At 31.5% G+C, this 22,944-nt stretch overlaps 2 protein-coding genes across 2 annotated transcripts in view; one reads left to right on the top strand and one right to left on the bottom strand.

The window, feature by feature from the left end:
• Positions 1–22,944, top strand: part of LOC136984023 (EF-hand calcium-binding domain-containing protein 14-like) — a 41,435-nt gene that overhangs the window by 11,384 nt on the left and 7,107 nt on the right. Inside the window, exons 2-5 of the mRNA XM_067280934.1 lie at positions 2,943–3,127; positions 7,587–7,723; positions 9,770–9,868; positions 19,733–19,855. Coding sequence (XP_067137035.1) covers positions 2,943–3,127; positions 7,587–7,723; positions 9,770–9,868; positions 19,733–19,855 — 544 coding nt within the window. The remainder of the gene's footprint in view (positions 1–2,942; positions 3,128–7,586; positions 7,724–9,769; positions 9,869–19,732; positions 19,856–22,944) is intronic.
• Positions 1–22,944, bottom strand: part of LOC136984026 (coiled-coil domain-containing protein 130 homolog) — a 274,187-nt gene that overhangs the window by 249,253 nt on the left and 1,990 nt on the right. The window lies entirely within an intron of this gene.

The raw sequence follows: 22,944 nt of genomic DNA, 5'->3' as shown, positions 1-22,944 counted from the left end.
AGACAATCACTGATGTGCAATTAACTGATTGTCCCTGAAAGTTGGCTTCTTACAGAAACAGCTTCCCTGTCATCAAATGTCATGGCATGCCACTGGAGTTTAGTGGTCCATGAAGTCAGAAAAGTTGGTGACTACTGTTATATAACACCTAGTAAGAGTTTTTTGCTTTTTCTCACTACTAGGTGCATTAATAGACACAAGGCATTTTTACTTTATCTTTATTCTCGATCCTCTATAGGTCGATATGTGTTTCAGGCAAAGGCCCCTCTTCTGTTGGCTGCACAATAAGATACATCATAAATTTCTCACATTACAATGTTTTATCATGACAAGTTACAACATACCATGACTTGTGGGATTTTCCTCGAGTGGTGTTGACACATCTCGCTTAAAAATTACTTATTTACAGGTAAAAAAAAATTTTTTTTAAATACCATTGCAGTTTAAAATGTATCCACAATTTTAAATTACTATTACAGTGACTCCATGGTTTAACGTGAAACATCAACTAGCATATACTCTTGACATCTCTGTTAGTGGAATCTTTTTTTTACCTGTAAATAAGTGTTTTGGGCCTTTGCCCAAAACACATATCGGCCTATAGAGGATCCAGAATAAAGATAAAGTAAAAATGCCTTGTGTCCATTAATACACCTAGTAGTGAAGGAAAAAAAAGCAATAAAAGGAAGACACGTCTCGGAGTACATAACTATAACCTAGTAAGAGTGATAGTGATAAGAAAATACAAATTATCTTTGACTAAACTTCTATTATTATAAGAAAAGGTTTAAGACTTACAACAAATTCCACAAATAATAGGTAATATTTCCAAACCTATACTACATTTCACAAACATTTTTTGGGGTGCATTCATAACAATATTCACTATTATTGCAAGCATTCTTTTATATGTGGTCAGTGGAGTGTCCACCAATATTTGGAATGTTTACCCTAATTGCAATGTCTTCATTATGGGGCCGTCCATAAATTATGTAAGGGCAATTTCAGCCATTCTAGACCCCACCCACCCCTGTGTAAGAAACCATAATATTTTCTTTGATCCTCCTCCCCTTCCGTATCTTACATAATATTTAGGCATGATTTTATAGAAAGATTTTAACAAAAAAAATTTTTTTATGAAGCCCTAAAAATCTTAGATCAAAAATATATAATTATTCATTAGTTAATTAGTATGTACTATTATTTATAAAAGGCTATGTGAACAAATTTAAAAATTTTAAAAATTTAATGAATTAAATTGTTCATTCTAATTCATAAATAAAGTTCTTAAAATGAATTTATTTTAAGAACTTTATTTTTAATTATAAACAATCTTTTTATTATTATTATTATCATTAATCAACATCATAATATTAATTTATATTAATTTTAATTTTCACAAAAGGATGTAAAAACTTTGACAGATCGACTAGCTAGTTCGTGTTTAAACAGAAATGTCATACAAAATAAAACAAGAGAGAATAGAGAGAAACCACATTCTGTTGCCATATTGATTATGTATTGGCTAAAGCCAAAAAAATAAACTACATGCTGCTAAAATGTCCTAGGTGCACCTTTTTTCTTCTTGGCAACAGGTTTTGATCTTCAATGAAGGTGGAGGTGAAGATCAAGATAGTAAAAAATTGGTATAAACTGGGGTTCTTGAGAACAAATATGCATATCATAAAGATATTTTTGAAATTATTTTTCTAATAAAATAGTTTGGACAACAATTTTCAAAGCTATTAAATATTTAAAATTTAAATTTATATTTTGTTATATTTTATTTCATTTTTATTCGTAAAACTTGTTCTTATATCTTACTCTTAATTTTTCATAATTTACTTTATTACTTTATCATTCTTTTATCCCCTATAAAATTCATTATATTTAACATTTTCAATTTATATTTATATTTGAATTTTAACATTTACAACTTTAAATATGTTTGTTTGGTTAAACCAGGGGTCACCAGCCTGCAAGGTCAGTTCATCCATTTGTGGTACAGCCTGTCGCTGCACTGTACCACAAATGAGCTAAACTATAAATATTTTTATAGAAATATCATAGATTGTAGATAAACTTATTTTAATTTTTTCTACATAGTGAGTGTAAGTAAAAATGCCAAAATTGGTCCAATCTGATTTTTGCATCTGACAGTAATATAAATTTTAGGAAAATCAGTGAAATGAAATTTTCAGCATTTTCAAACTGACATAAATGCTTATCACATAATGACATACTATTTTATTGACTATTCATTGGTTGCTATAAAACAGAAATACTATGCTGTGCTGAAGAAAAGTTAAACTTTTCTGTCTTTTCAGCCATGTTTCAGTCAACATTAACCAAAACAATTTTTCTGTTTTCAGTTTCAGTGCTCTTTGTATGCTTATAGAGTCACTGCTTAATACTCGTGTATTCTAAACGAAGCATTCATTTGCTCTCTGAACATCATTAGCTATAGTTTTCTATAGATGTCTTCTGACACAAATGAATCAGTGTAATTCTTTATTTAAAAGATAACAATTTTATTAAATTATTTTAACTTTTATAATCTTATTTAATTTATTGTAAACTTTCTTAATATTTTAATAATGCAATACATCATTATCAAGCATAATAATTATTGTTTCAAAAAATCGTAAACTATTTCTCACTACTAAGTGATATGCATTCAAATTTATTTTGTAATTTTTTCAAAATCTTTTTTATAATAATAGTTTGTCATATAATAAATAAATTAAAGAACATTGTGCACAATATTTTACTACATACAATATATTTTATTTTCATATTAAATAAATAGAAACTAACTAATAATCTTAATAAATTTCTTGAGACATACTATGACTGTGTTTATATCTAAATATTTAAAAAATATATATATATATATATATATATATTAATAATTACTTACATCAGTGTTTTTTTCCCCCTAGACGATTCCGTCCTAATTCTAAGGTAAAACAAGCCCCAGGAGGAGGAGAAGCATGTTCTTGTCAATGTGTTCAACATGCAAAAGTAGTATTAAATATTGTCATACTTATTATTGTGGCCCTGCTAATTTGGTTTATAACTAATCTGAATACTAGAGTGGAAGATTTACAAAAACTTGTTGATGAATGTAAGTTTAATAAAAACTACATTTTATTTTTATATAAAGATAGAATAAAAACACACTTGAACTTTTGGATATTTATTATTATGAGAGATGGAAGTGTCAGTTTCATTTAAGTCTAGTTCATCCTTGTGCCTAATCATCATGTGTAGTTTTTGTCTCTATCATAAGCAATGCAGTAGGAGCATTTTATAGGAATGTCAAAGAAAGTTGAGCAGAATATGGAGCAGTGAGCAAACATCAGATTCATTCCTGGAGATCACACTGTCAATAAAGAGTGTGTTGAAATTCTCAGTTATCTGATGGAATTCCTTAAAGACAACACAAAAATGGCTTCCAAAACTGCTTTTGACAACTCATAAAGATTCTGACAAAAGTGTGTAGCTTCTGAAAGAGCTTACTTTGAAGTTAGTATGATGTAAGAGTACTGCATTTGTGTTGTAAATAATAAAATATGCTAATAAGTTCAGTATATTTTTAACTCTACTTTCTACATAAGCTTGATATGCATGCAGTTGTGACATCTGAGTATATGAACATTAAGTATTTCCTAATATTTCATAAGTAAGAAAATATTATTTTATAATTCCAAATTCATTATTGCAAATGGAGTATTTGAAATTTTTATAACAAATAGACTAGATTTGTGTAATTTTCAATATGAACCTTTATTAAAACTAATATAAATAAAAGTTTATTTTTACCAAAAATAAATTATATTTTATATTGTCAAAAAAATTCATCATTTTTACTTTCCTGGCTGTTATATGTAACAAAGGGAGAATATGGAGAACGGTCATTTTTGACTAATCTCCATACTGGGTATATACTGAAATATGATATACATGGCTAAATATAAATTATGTACTGTCAATGTTGGATTATTAATCTCTTTAGCTATAATGATTATAAACAATATAAAAAGTAATTCCAATAAACCAATAGTCAAGTTAGTACTTTATTCAATATCTATAAATGGTGTTCACTTTAATATTTATCTAAGTACAAGAGAGATGTTTCCAGCATTGTACAAATTTTTATAAAATTAATTAATTCATTCAAAAAAAAGGGCATGTATAGACATTGTGTGGTAGATATATGAAAATATGTAAATTTTCCAAACATTGAAACAAGATGCAAATTAAAATTATTAGCATTGTGTATTGCCATATGGTCTGAACACTAATAATTCAATATTGACAACTTATAATGTTCAGACTATTTTAAAATATTAACAGAAAAACCAATACCATAATAAGGATTTGGTTTTAATTTTAGCAAAAGCACAAATTTAAAAAAGGGGTACCATTCGCATATAAGAATCAAATATATATTTGGAAAAGAGGAATACATTTTCCTCACCTTCATATACTAACAATAGGATTTTTTCTTACTACAAGAATGGATTGAAAAGTTTCTGGAATGTAATGAAAACAAAATAAATGATTTCCAAGTTATGCTTTTTTTTTTCCTTGAATCTTAACACCCTTGGTCCAACATTTCTCGAGCTTTTCAATTTCTTCCCAGAAGTGATTTTTTTCAAGGCCCCCAAAATAGCTGTTTACAGCTTCAATCACCTCTTCATCGGACCAAAATCTCTTTCCAGCTAGGAATGTTTTGCATTGCAGGAACTGATAGAAATCTGAGGGAGCTGAATCTGGTGAATATGGGGATATGGAAAAATTTTGAACTTAATTTCTGCTAGTTTTTGCTGAACAATTGCACTTGAATGTGCGGGTGCATTGTCATGGTAAAACAGCACTTTTTTTCTTGATCATATTCGAGCATTTTTTCTGGATTGTTGCTTTGAGCTTGTCCAAAAATGTTGCATAGTATTGGCCAGTGACATTTTTTCCTTTTTCAATATAGTCAATTAACAAATTCATTTAACATCCCAAAAAACTGATGTCATCACCTTGCAGCCAAGCGAATGGTCTTCGTTGTCTTTGGAATCTGCTCACCATTTCCAATCCATTGTTTTGATTGAATTTTTGTTTCTGGTGTGTAATTGTGAATCCAGGTCTCATCCATTGTCACAAGTTGTTGCTTGAAATCTGTTGGATTTCTCTTAAACAATTCCAAACTCTTGGCAGAAATTCAGGCTCAAATGTGCTTTTGCTCTGAACTGAGCAAATGTGACACTCATCTTGCAGACAGCTTTTTTATGCAAAATATGAACTACTCATTCATAGGAGATGCCCACAGCTTCCTCAATTTCACACACTTTGATTCAATTATCTTCTAACACCATGTCATGGATTTTATCCACAATTTCTGGAGTGGTAGCAGTTTTTGGATGACCTGAACATGGTTTGCCACTTCTGTGTGTGTGTGCGGCCACACTTGAATTCAAAAACCCAAAAACTTGCTGTGGAAAATGAAGGTTGGAGGGAAAAACCACAACAGAAATCAAATCCAGGTTGGACAATGTTCTTGGGAAAGACCGCAACGGAAATCAAGGAGTTGTCCAACCTGAATTTGATTTCCATTACAGTTTTTCCACCCAAATGGAAAAATTTGACAACAGCTCAAATTTCATTTTTCTCTTTGTACCATACAAACAGGCACACAGGCTCACTTCAATGCTTGTAAAAACATAACTATTGGCCAGATTGATGTGAAATTTAAAGTCAATACATACAAAAGATTTGCTAATGCATTGCAGGAAAAATATTTTCAAACAAAACACTCCCTAGTGGTGATTCTGGAAACTTTCCAATCTGCCATCATATTACAGTAATGCATTATTATAAGGAGTATTCAGTAACTATATTTATTTTATAAAAATTATTCATTTATATCTATTTAAAAAAAAATATACAGTGGTGCCTCATATAACGTACTTAATCCGTTCCAGGTGCACGTCCGTTAAGTGAAACGTCCGTTATACGAAACGCATTTTCCCATAGAAATACATGTTAAAACATCTAATTCGTTCCACAGCATAAAATAACCGTACTGTATCATAAAAAAATGAACATGGGGTGCGTTCTTTTATTCCTCCGCGTAACTCTGCGCGAGCGACATCTGTTTAAAAATTCCTGCGGAACGCGTTCCTAAATTCTGGTGGAAGTGCGCGTCGTCGAACGGCAAAAACGGCCGCTTGTAGCAGTAGTTTACGGTAAAAAGCAACATGGCGTCTTCCATGGCTCAGATAGTTTCGTTTCCGGGTCCATTATGTGGTTTTATGAATGAAAATTTAAAAATTGTGAAAGCGCAAGTTAGTGCACGCGGTGATGTAAGTGTCTTTACGAATTTTTTTCGAATGGTAGCCGGCATTCTAATTTTTTTCGTGGCTATTTTGAATGCTCTTTCAACAAATAATCTATTTTATGGTTAAATTTTACAATTGGGACTCTTCTTTTGCCTTTAAAAGCTCATATTTTAGAATTATAGATTTCTCCATCACGATACTATCGATAGTGCGAGCGCTGCCATCTTTCTTTCACCATCGTTCCTAAATGCCTACAAACAGCAGCGCACTCCCGTAGTAGTGGAGACGCAGAGCTCCGCTACTACGTCTCTGGTTACGTTTGTTTAGTATGTTAGGAAAACACTAACGCACCCATGGAGCAGTCGCCAATTATGCTGGAAAGTCCGTTGTTCGCAGCCAGTTCGTTGCTTGAGTCACGTAACGGCCAAACAGAAAGTCCGTTGTTTGCAGCGTACGTTATACGAGGCACCACTATATATATATTTTATTTTTTAACTTGGATAAAAAATTCTATCTTCAATTTATTTATTTATTTTGAGCAATAGCATTTTTTACATACAATGTGATTGTGATTTATGCATAGACACACACATGCACACAAATTTTTCAGTTTCATATGGATAAAATTAAGAGAGACCTTATAATTTACATAAGGAAAAATAATAGTTTGTAATTTATTGTATGAGAAAAATTTATTTATATATAAAACATTTGAAAGTTATCAGTATAATACAATCAGAAATACTGCTAAGCATATAAATATCACAAATTCCTCTCTTATCAAGTAATATGGGAAAAATTCTGTTACTAAGATGATTGATTTTCTTGAGTTGACAATCCAATTTATTACCTTATGTGTATATATAGCATGTTATTTTAAGTTTTACATATGTAGTATTATGTAAATAATATAAGTAGTAATAAATAAATATATGTGAATAATAGGAATAATGAAATCATAATAATTTCAAAATTATACAAAATAAGGTGGTGTAAATCACAACAGATATTGTAAATAGTTAAATATCTTTATTACATGTTTGTTTACTTGAAAAAATGTATCAGAATTAATAATTCTTAAAGTTCTTATCATTCTACTTACTTACAATACAGTTAATTATTTGATCCTTTTCAGTCATTTTTTTTTTCACTATCAATCTCTATGTATAAGTAATTCTTTAAAGTTAAATGCATTGATTTATTTATTTAAAATACTGTATATACTTATTTATTTATTTATTTTTTATTTAGTTAAAAATAGAAATAAGAATACACCTGAGACATTTCATAATATTCATACGGATATTAAAGTGCTAGAATCTAATGTAACTTTTTATGGACAAGAATTTAAGAAATTGTCAAATGAAATTGAAGCAATATCCAAAGAGGTTAGTCGCTGTAATTTTATTTTATAAACTTTGTATAAAATTATTATTTTATTTTAATGAAATATGCACATAGTCATTTCTCCTGTATGCTGTTTATAAAGTGTTTTTATGGTAAATTATTGAATATTTTATATTTTCATATAAAATTAAAGATTATTTTGAATTAAGTTTAAATTGTTCTTGTGAATATTTTAAAATAAAACATTGAAACATGATAACATTTAAAATTAATTAAATTTTATATAGCAAGTAATGAATTTAAATGTTTAAAAAGGAAATTTTAATCCTTATGCATTTTTACATGTAAAATAATTCTTATATTTTTATAAATAATAATGCGAAACATAAAACTTTTTTATTTAATTTTGTAGTTTCTAAGTGAGTACACTTAAAAGTACACATGCTTCAAATGAAACTTCATACAGTTAAATGAATAATTTCTAAAATAACATATTTATAACATTGTGCATACAACACTGAATTAATTTAAAATTTAATCAAAATATTTTCTACAATATTCACATTACTGAATAATATAAAAATGTATCTGAATAACATTTGTAATTACAGTGATTAACAAAAAATGTGATAGATATGTTACAGATGTAAAGTTTAGTGATACTTGCAATACATTTGTCAAACAATGAGATTAATTTGATAAGGTTATAAAGCTTGACAAAAATGGAGGTTATTCTTATTACCAAATTTTAACAAACAGATATTTTTTCAGAAAAAAGTCATACAATTAAGGTTATTGTTCAATGAATATATTTTATTCAAATAATAAATGTAAGTCAAACAAATTAGATTGTGTGCCTTTGCAAGTCAAGACAACACAAAATTCTAGCATTTTCCAATTGCTAGAAATCTCTTTTGATTTCACAACTGTCTAGCATTGCTAGCAAATATACTACCTCAACTGTTGAAATCTCTGTCATCTACTTGTATTAGTTGGTATAATTATATTACATGGTTACAAGCTATCTACCTCATTTACATTGGTATAGGACATGACACTAAATCTTTATTTCTGCCTTGTAATAATCTCAAGCAATGAATTGTTTAAGAATGCATTATAATATAGTTATAATTATTTAACATTTTCTTAATTGAATTTTTCAAATAGTTATTTTTGAATTATTATAGTCATATGATTAATATCATTATTGTTGAAAACAGCAAATGGTAGATAAGGACAATTTAATAAAAAGTAAAAAAACATTACAGATGGATACTAGTCCAATCTTCACTGCTTGCCATGTCCAATCACCAGGAACAACTATTTCCATTGCAGAGACAACTTTTCTTTAGAGGCTATGCCTCTGCACAAATATGCAAAACAGTTTAAAATGGACATGGCAAGCAGTGAAGATTGGACTAGTATCAATCTGTAATGTTTTTTTACTTTTTATTAAATTGTAATTCTGCCAGCCCTTTTTACAAAGGTAGCTAAGGACAATTTAAAATTTTTATGGCTGGGTTAAGTCTTTGCCTAATTTTAAATAAAATTTCCTTAAATAATGTAACAGAATAGAATATAATAAAACAACATAAAAGAAGTAGGGTTCATCTTCATACACAGAGATGTAGAATTGCTTGTCCAAAAATATTGTTATATTAAAGTCAAAAAGACATTAATATAAAAATATTTTTAGCTTCTTGAAACAAATTATTTTGAAATGTAGAAAGAAATATATATTTAACAATTATAGATATTTCAATTATTTATGAAGTAATTTCTTCCATCCTAGATAATTAGAAATTATGGTATTTTAATATGCATGATTTATTCTGATTAAAATTAAACTCATTTCTCTTATTTACAATAGTATTAAGTAAATTTTTATAATTCTCAAATTATTTGACTTTGTTTAGAGTTTTATTTATATTTCTATAGCCTTTTTTAATAGTTCTTTATTTTAAATTCTAATGTATTTTATATCATATAATTTTTCATGTACAGAAATAATTTTTAATTATATATAATTAATTTATTTGAATATTACTTAATACAATTAATCAATTATATTTTAAATTTATGAATAGGTAAAGGATTTAAAACTAATCACGGATAATTTAAAATTAAGTATTGTAGCAGTACCTGAAATTAAAAAATTACCACAGGATGTGAAATCATTATTGCAGGTATGATTAATAAGTTACTCTAATTAAAATATAAATTTTTTTATTTGTTAACTAGCTTACCCGTCGCGCGTTGCTGCGATTTCAGGAGAAAGGAAATTCAAGCAAACTCATTATGATAAAATTCAATTTACATTTTATTATTTTTACTGAAACTTATTATTATTATTATTAATTTTCATCGGGAAAACATTTCAAAGTGTCGTTTCAATTCTATTTATTTATTGGAGTGCTTGTGGATACACGATATTTTTTGTTTTTCTGTCTGGTGCGTACACGAATAAATCAGAAGGTTTTCCGACGCGTGAGCTGGCCACATACAGTTGTCCATGTGAGAAGCACGGATTCTCCAAATCTAGCCCACACACTTGCAACGATTGTCCCTGTGCTTTGTTGATGGTCATTGCAAAAGCGATTCGCACCGGAAACTGCAAACGTTTAAATTCAAATGGCATATCTGTTGGGATCATTGGAATACGTGGCAACAGTACATCTTTCCCCTTGAATTTCCCATTTAAAATTGTAGCTTCGATGACATTGTTCATCATCTTTTTCACCGAAAGTCTTGTACCGTTGCAAAGTTGTGGTGGATTGATGTTTCGAAGAAGAATGATAGGCACACCAATTTTCAATGTTAAAATATGCGGTGGCATTCCTGGCAAATCTAGTGAATTCAAGAATTCTGTTGGGTAATTGACAACTTCGTCTTGATTCATAACAGTGTCGATGGAGTTATACGTTGTCGCTTCGCCTGGTATTCTGTTTTGAATGCTGAAGTTGATGTCATTGACATCGTTGTTCTTAGCTGCTAATATAGCACGTGCACTGAGCCACTGATGATTTTTGTAATTCCGTGCGATATTTGGGAAAACCTTTTGAATCAATTTGTCTTTGGTTGATGTCATCTTACAAAAGTTTGTTGGCAATGTGATACATTGTGTAGTTCTGTCTATTGCCATCTTCCCATTCCCAATATCCAGCAATTGTTTTGCGAAACGTTCGGCGGATACATCATTTTGTAGTTCAACACGCATATTGGTTTTCAAAGTCAATTTCTTTACATGTCGCCATAGAACAGATGATTTGAGGCATGCATTAAGTTCATCGGCGGGTGTTGAACGTGGTATAACTGGCAGAGTTTGTCGAAAATCACCAGACAATAAAATGAGTGCTCCCCCGAAGGGCTGGTCATTTCCCCTCAAATCTTTCAGTGTACGATCAAGCGCTTCCAATGCTTTTTTGTGAGCCATTGTGCATTCGTCCCATATGATAAGTTTACATATTTGGAGAACTTTGCCCATTCCGGAATTTTTGGTGATATTGCATGTTGGCGTCTCAGTGGTTTGCAAATTCAATGGCAATTTCAGTGCTGAATGCGCTGTTCGACCACCATCCAATAGTGTTGCCGCAATTCCAGATGATGCAATTGCCAGTGCAATTTTATTCTGTGATCGAACGGTTGCCAAAATTAGTGAAATGAGAAAAGTTTTACCTGTACCTCCGGGCGCATCTATGAAGTACAATCCGCCCCTTTGATATGTAATTGCTTGCATTATTGTGTCATATACAACACGTTGTTCTGAAACCAACTTTGGGAGATTCGTTTCAACAAATGTACCCAAATCATCGACATCGAAGTGTGTTTCACGTTGCAAATCACGATCATAAGCGTCATTTACAGATCGATTCGGTGCACACATTCCCAACTGCCCCAATCCCTTGTTAGCGATTGCCAAACATTTATCCTCGATCGAAACCAACGCCTCATTATACACATGTGGTGTAAATTGCATGTCCGGATTCTGATTCGTTGCTCGCAAACGATGTAGGATGTCTTCACTCATGCAATCTTTGTATTTTTCCCAAAGATCTTTCGGATTGGATGGGAAACACGTTGTCAATATTATCGCAAATAACGTGCGTATTTGCTGTGGTTGAGCAGTGTTCGATGCATCAGCGAGTGTTGTGTCCCAATGTGCATCGTTTTCAAGAAGATTTAATTCTTGGCAAGCCTCTCGATAGGTCGCACATACTTCACCATTTACTGTTCTCAGTTCTTGGAAGGATTTCGGTCCACGTACGTTAACTAACAGTAATCGCAAGTAAAAACATTCTTGATTGTTTGGATGAACTGTATACAGACGGCCTAACGCGTCGGACGAATATAAATTCGTATGTCCTTCAACTGGTTTGCCCTGTTTACGACGTTGAAACTTTTTCGCTGATGCATTCCATGTGTAGTATTTTGGCACTTCTGAGTAAAGTAGCGTTTTTGCGAACAAATCATCCGTGCACAATGAGAAGAACGCAGTTAACATTGTTTTCGGTGGCGATAATGCTCTTGCATGTACATTTTCCGTTGTAAAATACACACGCTGTCCATTTTCAAGATGTACTGCCAAATGAACAACTGTTGGATGACGTTCATGAATTGGAAAGGAGAAAATACGCCAAACTGCTTCATTGCTACTAATGTAGCGTCCCAATTCATATTGATCGATTTCATTGATTGGTGCAGATGCATTTCCCACTCCAAAAACTGCCATATCACTTCCTTTGTTGACATATTTGCAAATATATTTGATCGATTTCACTGAATTACAATACTCGACATTGATGTGTGCTTTGAAAGTCTTTGAGAGTAATGGTGAATACGGCACAACCCAACGATTATCGACTTCAATGTCATTGTTGCGTACTTTTAGAGTGATGAATTTGCCACCATCTTCAGTTGATCGTCGACGATATTGTGGATATCCATCATTTCCAGTGATAGTTTCGGCGTGTAAGTCTCGTGGATAGCGTTTCGTGCATTTTCCATCCTTCATGCACGGAGAATTGTTGTTGATCGCGCCGCATGGACCATGAATCATGTTGTTGGTAACGACTTCGAATAAGCCTGGATCAATGTTGACATCTGGTATTTCTGCTGAGATGACTTCATCAATTTTGTCTGGTGTAATTTTGTCGATCAGCCAAATCAAAATGTGTGCATGAGGTAATCCTCTTTTCTGCCATTCAATGGAATACATCCAACAGCGTGTCTCTCCAAAAACATGATGTTTGACAATGAAATCCGTCATAGATTTCAACTTTTGTTTGAACACACGTGCAATGATGTCATGGCGATCCGAAGACGATTGTCCAGGCAACAGAAGATCTTTAATTTCTTCCCACGTAGGGTTGCATGTGAATGTTACGAATAAATCTGGACGGCCGTATGCGCGAACATAAGTCATTGCATCTTGTGCGTATTCATGCATGTGCCGTGGGCTTCCTGTGAATGTAGCTGGCAGTATGACCATTTTTCCCAGTTCGTTGAGATTGCCATCAGTAGCAATTGCATCGCGTAAATGAACATATTCTTCAGAGCGCAGCTTGGTTTGATTCAGTCGAATGAAAAGAAGTCGTTCAGTCTCGATTTTTGCATACATATCGACAACATATTGATGGAATAATTTCCGACATTTCAAAATGTGATTGTCTGTGTTCTCACGAATCATCAATCGATAAGAATAGTAATTCATGGCACTGACTTTCTTATTGGTCTCCCTATCTGTTTGTGGATTTCTCATTTTGATATTGAAATGATATCCATCTTCTCCTTGCCAGAATAAAATTGGATATTGCAATGCATCGTATGAGCGATGAGTTTCGGAGACTCGCTGAACATTACCATCTCTGCGATGAAGAACTATATCACGTGAGTTAAATTCTTCGCCAACTATGACGATCGCCACTTCATTAATTGTTGGTGCATTGTATTGTCTTTCGTGTTGGCCGGCTGGTGTTTTGTCAGCTCTAATGACAACTACATAATCATCAGCTGGCATTCGCTCGAGGGCCGTCCTGAACAGTCGAACTAATTCGTTATGTTCATCGAATAAATTTTGTAATGCAGCAACAATTTCTCGATTAGTGCCGGTATTGAATCGACAACGTTGATCAACTTGTTCATCAGTGGCTCCCATGAAATAAATTTGGAGAAATTTGTGATCTGCATCCGGCAGTGGTAGAAGTGATCCAGTACGATGATAAATTTGCCCTTGCACTTTGAACGTTGGCATGTAATTGTCACGTATGATTTCTGTTGCACCAAACGATGTCATTTGGAAACATGAATTGTACTTGCGTATGTTTGCCAAGAAATGTTTCGACTGGCTTGTGTCACCTGATACCAACGTTGATAATGGTTCGGGTGGTAAATGCAATTCTGGCAATTTCACTTTTCCACCTGCGCAGCACATTCCTGGAGTTTCATTTTTGAATTTCAAAGCATGGCAAAATTTGCATAATTTGTCCATTTTTTCAATAACGACACTTCGATGAAGACTGTAATCATAATCAGCATCGTAATTAAACGCAGCAAGATTCAAATCAGCGTGGAGTGTCCATCTGGATTGAACATTGCGTTCTCGATTCATTCCTAGTCTTGCTCCCCGTTGGTCAATTGTTTCCTTCGAGCGGGCTTGAGCAGTGCGTACTCGATCGGTTTCCAATCTCGATTCTCGTTGCTTGTTCGTTTGAGAAGAACGGGCTTGAGCAGTGTGTACTCGATTGGTTTTCAATCTCCATTCTCGTTGCTCGTTCGTTTGAGAAGAACGGGCTTGAGCAGTGTGTATTCGATTGGTTTCCAATCTCGATTCTCGTTGCTCGTTCGTTTGAGAAGAACGGGCTTGAGCAGTGTGTACTCGATTGGTTTTCAATCTCCATTCTCGTTGATCGTTCGTTTGAGAAGAACGGGCTTGAGCAGTGTGTATTCGATTGGTTTCCAATCTCGATTCTCGTTGCTCGTTCGTTTGAGAAGAACGGGCTTGAGCAGTGTGTACTCGATTGGTTTTCAATCTCCATTCTCGTTGCTCGTTCGTTTGAGAAGAACGGGCTTGAGCAGTGTGTACTCGATTGGTTTTCAATCTCCATTCTCGTTGCTCGTTCGTTTGAGAAGAACGGGCTTGAGCAGTGTGTACTCGAACGGCTTGTAATCTTGCTTTCTGTTCCTCGTCTGTTTCTGAAGCTCGTAATGCCTTTTTCTTTCGTGCTTGAGATGTAGATCGACCAATTGATTGACGTTTGGGGGGCATAACTGTCGGCGATGCTTGCAAATTCGCTGAGAAAAATGGGAAAAATCAGTATTCGAAAAAATTATTCAATTTCGAATTTATTCAAAGAATTATTCAATTTTTTAAATCGATTCAACTTACTATTAAATGTCTCTCTCTCACTGCTTCTCACTACTTTTCACTACTGCTTCTGGTCTACTCTCTTGTCTGACTTTTTCTTTCTGACCCTGAGACCTCTTGAGTCTTGTCTCTGACTTTCTATCTGACTCTTTGATCGGGTTGGAGCTCCCTTTTTAAACACTTCTAGCATGAGAAAGTTTGTCATCAGACGATGATTTATATGGTAGTGTCGTCATCGGGTGATGATTTATTGGCGGTTTCGTCATCGTAGCTGAGATGATTGTTTTATTTTGTTGTTTGATAATGACATCTAACTTTTATAGAGTCATAATCTTGTTGATGTGACTCATCTTTGTTTTGTGACAGCTCTCATCATTATTCATTGATTGCTTTGACTAAGTTCTTCGTTTAATGTGTAAACATTGTAGAAGTGACACTCGGTGCCGTGGAAGGGGGGTACGATGTTTCCACTTTTATATTTTTAATCCTTTACAAATTAATTTAATTACTTAATTGCTCCTTTCTGTTTTCCCTTGCATGTTGTCAGTTTTCTGATAGTTGGATAATAAACCGTTTCTACTCTAATTTGTCTCTTTAAACCATTTTAAGTTGATATTAAAATTTGGAAGCGGGAGTACCAAGATCGGTAAAATAGGCAAATTCCCTCATACAACTTCGATTGTTGTTTAAGATACAGTTAAGGTTTTAACAAAGGTCAAGTGAATACATAATTAGCAAAAATAAAGTGATTAAACAAAAATTATTACAAATAACAGTTCACAAATACATATATAAAGATATTTTTGGAAGGGGGGGAAATGTTGGTCTTCACATATGCCAGAAACCTTTGTGGGAGTGTATTAAACAACTTCCCAAAGTTTCATGGCAATCGGATAAATGGTGTAGTAATGCATGAAGGACAGACAGACAGACAGACAGACAGACAGACATATTCGTTTTTATATATATAGATAACACTTCCCCCGTGAGGGAAATTTCAAAAAATCCCTTCTTAGTGTACATTCTCTTGACGTACCCTATTAAAACGCAATCAAACGCGCGTCTAAAATAGTATAATAAAAGCCGAGTTCTTCACAGTAAGCCTTAATCCTGTCCCTCTCCCTCGCAAGGGAATATCGAAAAATCCCTTTTTAGTGTATATTCTGTTGACGTACCCTATTAAAACGCAATCAAACACACGTCTAAAATAGTATAATAAAAGCCGAGTTCTTCACAGTAAGCCTTAATCCTGTCCCTCTCCCCCGCAAGGAAATATCGAAAAATCTCTTTTTTAGTGTATATTCTGTTGACGTCACCTATTAAAACGCAATTAAAAACGCAAAAAACCGCATGTAAAATAGTATAAATAGAAGCCGAGTTCTTCACGGTAAGCCTTAATTCTGTCCCTTTCCCTGCTGGGGAATATCGAAAAATCCCTTTTTTAGTGTATATTCTGTTGACGTCACCTATTAAAACGCAATTAAAAACGCAAAAAAACCGCATGTAAAATAGTATAAATAGAAGCCGAGTTCTTCACGGTAAGCCTTAATTCTGTCCCTTTCCCTGCTGGGGAATATCGAAAAATCCCTTTTTTAGTGTATATTCTGTTGACGTCACCTATTAAAACGCAATTAAAAACGCAAAAAACCGCATGTAAAATAGTATAAATAGAAGCCGAGTTCTTCACGGTAAGCCTTAATTCTGTCCCTTTCCCCGCTGGGGAATATCGAAAAATCCCTTTTTTAGTGTATATTCTGTTGACGTCACTTATTAAAACGCAATTAAAAACGCAAAAAACCGCATGTAAAATAGTATAATAAAAGCCGAGTTCTTCACAGTAAGCCTTAATTCTGTCCCTCTCCTTCGCAAGGGAATATCGAAAAATACCTTTTTAGTGTATATTCTGTTGACGTACCCTATTAAAACGCAATCAAACACACGTCTAAAATAGTATAATAAAAGTTGAGTTCTTCACAGTAAGCCTTAATCCTGTCCCTCTCCCCCGCAAGGAAATATCGAAAAATCTCTTTTTAGTATATATTCTGTTGACGTAACCTATTAAAACGCAATTAAAAACGCAAAAAACGCATGCAAAATAGTATAAATAGAAGCCGAGTTCTTCACAGTAAGCGTTAATCCTGTCCCTCTCCCCCCAGTGGGGGAATTTCGACATGTGTATTATATAAAAACACGTGCGTATTCGAATGCAACGTAGTGTCAAAATTTCAAAGGAATCGGTAGGAACAAACGAACGTTATATTTTATTTATATAGATAGATAGAAAATGATCTGGTTTAGTCCGTTCTCACAGAAAAACAATGCCTCACAGAGAAGCAAACTTAGGTCGTCGGAAGTTAGCGCCATCTGTTGGACATAAAAGCCTTAATCCATATATAAATATATTTTTGAAGGGGGGGAAATGGTGGTCTTCACATATGCCAGAAACCTTTGTGGGAGTGTATTAAACAACTTCCCAAAGTTTCATGGCAATCGGATAAATGGTATGGTAATGCATGAAGGACAAACACACACACACACACACACACACACACACACAGACATACATTCATTTTTATATATATAGATTATATTCATGGAATACATTTTGATATACAGGGAGTGCAAAAGTAGTTATATAGTTGTGAATCTCTGATATACTGGTCTTTGGTTTCATCATTATTATTATTTTATATTTTATTATTTCTTATACCTTATGGTTTAATTAGTGCTAATATTTAAACTTAAAATTAACTTAATTATACTTAATTTTAATATAAAACTAATGAAAATGTTATATAGACAATGTATTTAAAGGGGGTGCAAAAGTAGGTATGCAGACGTTATTGTGGGAAGAAAATAAAAGAAAAACACATTTATGCATTAATTAAACCATAAATAAGGTATAAAAAATAATAAAATATAAAAAAAAAATAATAATAATGAACACCAAAGACCTGTATATTACAGATTCACAACTGTATACCTACTTTTGCACCCCCCTGTATATTGTACTTTTGATTATCTATACCAATAATTACCAAAGTCTTCTGCATCTTGAAGGTGGTAGAAGACTTGAGGGAATGCTGGGAGGTAAGGAGTGCTAGGGATGTTTGAAGACATAGGGGCCAAAAATTCATTTTAATACAAATATATATTTGTAAAATAGGGCTGGCGGAAATACAGTAAAAACACGTAAACAGATAATGAAAACCTTCTTTACTCGCCATGTCCAATCACCAGGAACAAACTATTCTCCACAGCAGAGACGACCTTTCTTTAGAGGCTACGCCTCTGCCAAATTATGTAAAACAGTCTAAAATGTCCACAGGTGACAATCCCTTCATAATTAAAAATATAAGATTTGTTCCTGGTGATTGGACATGGCGAGTAAAGATTTTCATTATCTGTTTACGTGTTTTTACAAATATATATATATATATATACACAAGAATGTGCATTAAAAGGGGGCAGTAGTCTGAAAAGTTTGTGAAACATTAATCTATACTAACAGTAGGGAGTCAATGTGTGTATAATCAAGTAATATAGACAATCCAGTGCATATACTATACTGCACTGTACTTTTTTGAGGAACTAATAAATCCTCTAGTAAAAACTTACTGACTGACCTTAAGTTTTAGAAATTTGCATGTTAGAAAATAATCAATTTTTCTCTGTCTCTCCAGTAGCTATAGTAGAAGATCTGTAAATATACACAACTGCTAAATTGAGGAATTGTTCAAACACATTATTTTTCATCTTCATCATCAACCATTAGCAATGCTTGATAGTGCACAAATAATCAAGAGTATACTGTATTTGTGTTGTAATTAATTTTTAATATGTATTTCTTTTACATAACTGACAGATATTCATTAGCAATACTATTTAAAAAGTGACTTTGAACAAAGATATGTTCTGTAGAATCCACTGATAAAATGTCATTATTAGTCATTTAATGTTGTCAGAATTAACACATTTCAAACATAAAGTTAAAATGCACTATAAAATACACTTATAAAACTTTGCTTATTGTAATCTGAGATTCATTTATAGTTATCATTATCTTAGTTTAAAAATATCAATTTAATGATATATCTTCTTATGTTATCAACTCCAATGATGCAATCAGTCTTAGCTAGTCCTTTAAACATTAATTATTTGCTCACGGTTGAAGAATTTAAATTGCTTGAATTTTTCTTAGTTCAATTATACACTAGCTGTTGTTAAAGACAGTAATTCATCCAATGTTTGCTGCTTTTTTTAGTACTATCAGTTAACTGTTGTTATAATTAAACAAATGTATTACTTTATTTATTAACTTCTTTAAATGTCCTTTTAAATTCAATGTAATATGGTAATTATCTACACAACACTAAAAATATAGGGGAAAAAAATCTTTAAATATTATATAGTTATAATAGTAGTAAAATAATTAGCTAAAATTAATTTATAAAATCTTAGTCAAGTAACAGTATTGTCAATACTGTTACAATCAATGTTCTGTCATGATTGTAACAGTATTTTAGATTTCTGTAATTTCTCTTGTTAATAAATGCATTGTTTAAACTGGGTAAAATATACTGAATAGCAAAAATTGTCAAATTCTATTAATATTTTTTACTAACTTAACTGTTTAATTAAATTTTAAAAATATAAGTGTGTTGTAATTTTTAACATTTTATTTTAGAATGTTGCTAATGTTGGTAGTAAAGTTACTGCAGTTGAATCAACTGTTACAGAATTGAAGCAACAACACGTTGATATAACAAAGATGGTTCAAGATTCTAAAAATGATGTTGATTTTGTGAAGGTAAATATTTATTTGTTTATAATTATTGTAATTAATGATTTATCTGAAGATTGATTACTGTTTTTGGATTTACAAATAAATTTATATATATATATATATATATATATATACATATACATATACATACTTATAAAGTAAATAAAAAATATATATATTTTTTTTAATTTACTTTTTATGAAAATCATTAAAGACAAAAACTGTAACAGCGCTATTCCTTACTTGAAAAATTTTTTAAAATTAAGTTGATAAATGCAGAATTTTGAAACTCTATATATTCACAAAAATAAACTATCATCAGAAATTTTTAGAATATAAATGAAGCATTATAGAAAGTATCCAAACTGTTAACACTTGTGGTGATTGTTTTCTACACCTAATATTCTATATATAATTGAAAAACTTTGAATTAATAGACAAATTTAAAAAAGAAAATTGTTTATTTACCGTTTGTTAATTTTTAAAAGTTATGATTAACAAAATTCAGAAAGTAACTTTTGGCTCATTCTGTATAGTGATTTATATGGGTAGAAAAGATGCATAAATGAAATGAGGAATGGAAAAATTTTTAAATCATATATATATACTGTATATTTTTTTAATGCATAAAAAGATTAAATTAATATATCCATTATACTGTTTTTATTGATTTCATAAAATTTAGTTTAATAAATCAGATGGTGACCTTTGGCTTATCTTGTATACAGATGAGCCAATGTATATCTTATATAAATGCAAAAGCAGAAAATGTAATGAATTTCAGAGACACAATTTAAAATGGTGTTAACATGTCTTTTAAATAGTTTGTCTAGATGGCAATGAGACAAGATTCTATCACTATGACAAATCTAAATCCTTGTAATTTTTTTCATGGATGTACTGTACATAACATTACATATAGAATTTATGATTACTTCAATCACATAATCACAGATTAGAGCATTATTCCCAACACTTGTAACTGAAGCTTATGCATGCATTGCTTTTTAGAGTATTTAGCTAAAATTGACTCATTAGATCCTAAATTTATCATCATATTTTTAAAAAGTAGTATCATCAAATTATATTTGATTGACTGTTGCATTTTTTTTCTTCTTTCACAATCTTTTGAGAGTTTAATTTGATCCTTTGGTAACACAATACTTTTTATTATTAATATTCTTTTTAGAAATTAGTATGTACTGTACATAACATTAACATATAGAATTTATGATTACTTCAATCACATAACATACTGTATATTTAACGGATAATTATTAATTATAATAAATGATGCTACCAATTTTATATGGACTACACTTATTTATTTTTATTTTCTTTTAAAACAAATTTTTTGTTAATGATTAAAAAGACCTAAATAAATTTTAATGAATTTTATAAAATTAAACTGAAAAATTATACAAATTTTATTTTATGAGTTACATATAGGAATTCAGAATTCTTGTTTTAAGAATTACAAATTAATATATTTCACTTTCTACTAATTAATATTCTAACATGAGAAATAGTAATTTGTGAGTTTAATTATAATATATTGTTAAATTATTTCTTGCTTATGATTTGTTATTTAGTTAAAGTCAAATAAAAATACATACAACTGAAATATTTTGTTAAAGTAATTGTGATATTAAATTGAATTATTAAATTGGGTTATTTTTATAAATGATCACTTATATCAGAATTTTTTAGATTTCTGTAATTTCCCTTATTAATAAATGCATTGTTTAAATGCACTGAGTAAAATATACTGAATACATACATTCATACAAAAAAGACATCGGCCATACATGAAGTGTTTAGCCGACAGAAAAGAGGGGAAAGGAAAGGGAGGAAGAAGAAGGGAGAGGAGATAGACAGTAGAGAAAGGTAAGATCCCTCTGAATGGCATACATGGCTACAGTACCCTCTGTTTGATGTTGGCGTGCAGTTTTTATGCTGCAAGGCCGTAGTCCCCCAAAGGGTCTAAAAGAAAACCTGAGTGTAGCAAACACCAATAATTGAGTGATGCCACAAATAACTAAGTTAGAAGTTAGTGCCAAGTGGCTGTTAGTAGAAAGACTTATATATACAGTCAAACCTGTTTTTATGCGGTCTTTTTTTGTGCGGTATAGTCGGCAACTAGTCTCATGCGTTTTGTCATGTCTCACGTCGACTTATTATAGCTAAATAAACTTATTATAGCATAAATGAACTTATTATAGCAATATTATTTCATGAATATGCAAAAAATGAAATAATTTATTTTTTAAGTCAACAAAACACCACCTGGACAAAAATATGTAAAACAGACGATAGACAAGACGATGCAGTCAAGTGCTGACATCTGTTGTCAATAAATTCTACGTCTGTTTTAATTACGTTAATTAAACCTTTAAAGTGCTTTCACATTCCTGGACCATTAAGATAAGATTCATTTCAAAGCGTAAATTGAAGGTAAATGTACTGTATTATTTACGTATTTTTAAATCAGATTCCAAAAAGTTTGGCGAGATTCCAAGTAGCTGCCAAGCCTCGTCATGATTTCATTTAAAAAAGCAATTCCTAGTTATTTCGTACGGTTTTGAGTTATTTTCTATGTGAGACTTTTTTTATGCGGTCCCTATCCACCGCATAAAAACAGGTTTGACTGTACTTAATATCAATAAAACTGAATGCAATTGCGAATCTTAATACTACTTAACAGCTAGACAGACAGCACAAAAAGGAAACGAACACAATGACAAACTAGATGAGACAAACAGGCAAGATCCCAAATTTTTATATTTATTTATTTATTTTTTAATTTGTTTTTAAACATTAACTTACTTTAACTTACTCACTAACTAAACTAACCTACCATAAACTAGGACAAACCTAACCAGACGACTAAAGCTAACAAACCCTAACGTATCATATCCTAACCAGAAACCAAGCTAAGAGTCCCTAATCTAGGACTTACAAGTAGGACTAACCAAATTTAGACTGAAAGAAAATATACTGAATAGCAAAAGTTGTTAAATTCTATTAATATTTTTTTAATAACTTACTGTTTAATTAAATTTTAAAAGTATAAGTTTGTTGTAAACTAAACGGTAACTTGAAGAATTGATAAT

Source organism: Centruroides vittatus, unplaced genomic scaffold (genome assembly GCF_030686945.1).
Source record: "Centruroides vittatus isolate TY-2023 unplaced genomic scaffold, ASM3068694v2 contig_900, whole genome shotgun sequence".
NCBI lineage: Eukaryota > Metazoa > Arthropoda > Arachnida > Scorpiones > Buthidae > Centruroides > Centruroides vittatus.
This window is presented reverse-complemented; position numbering and strand designations above follow the sequence as displayed.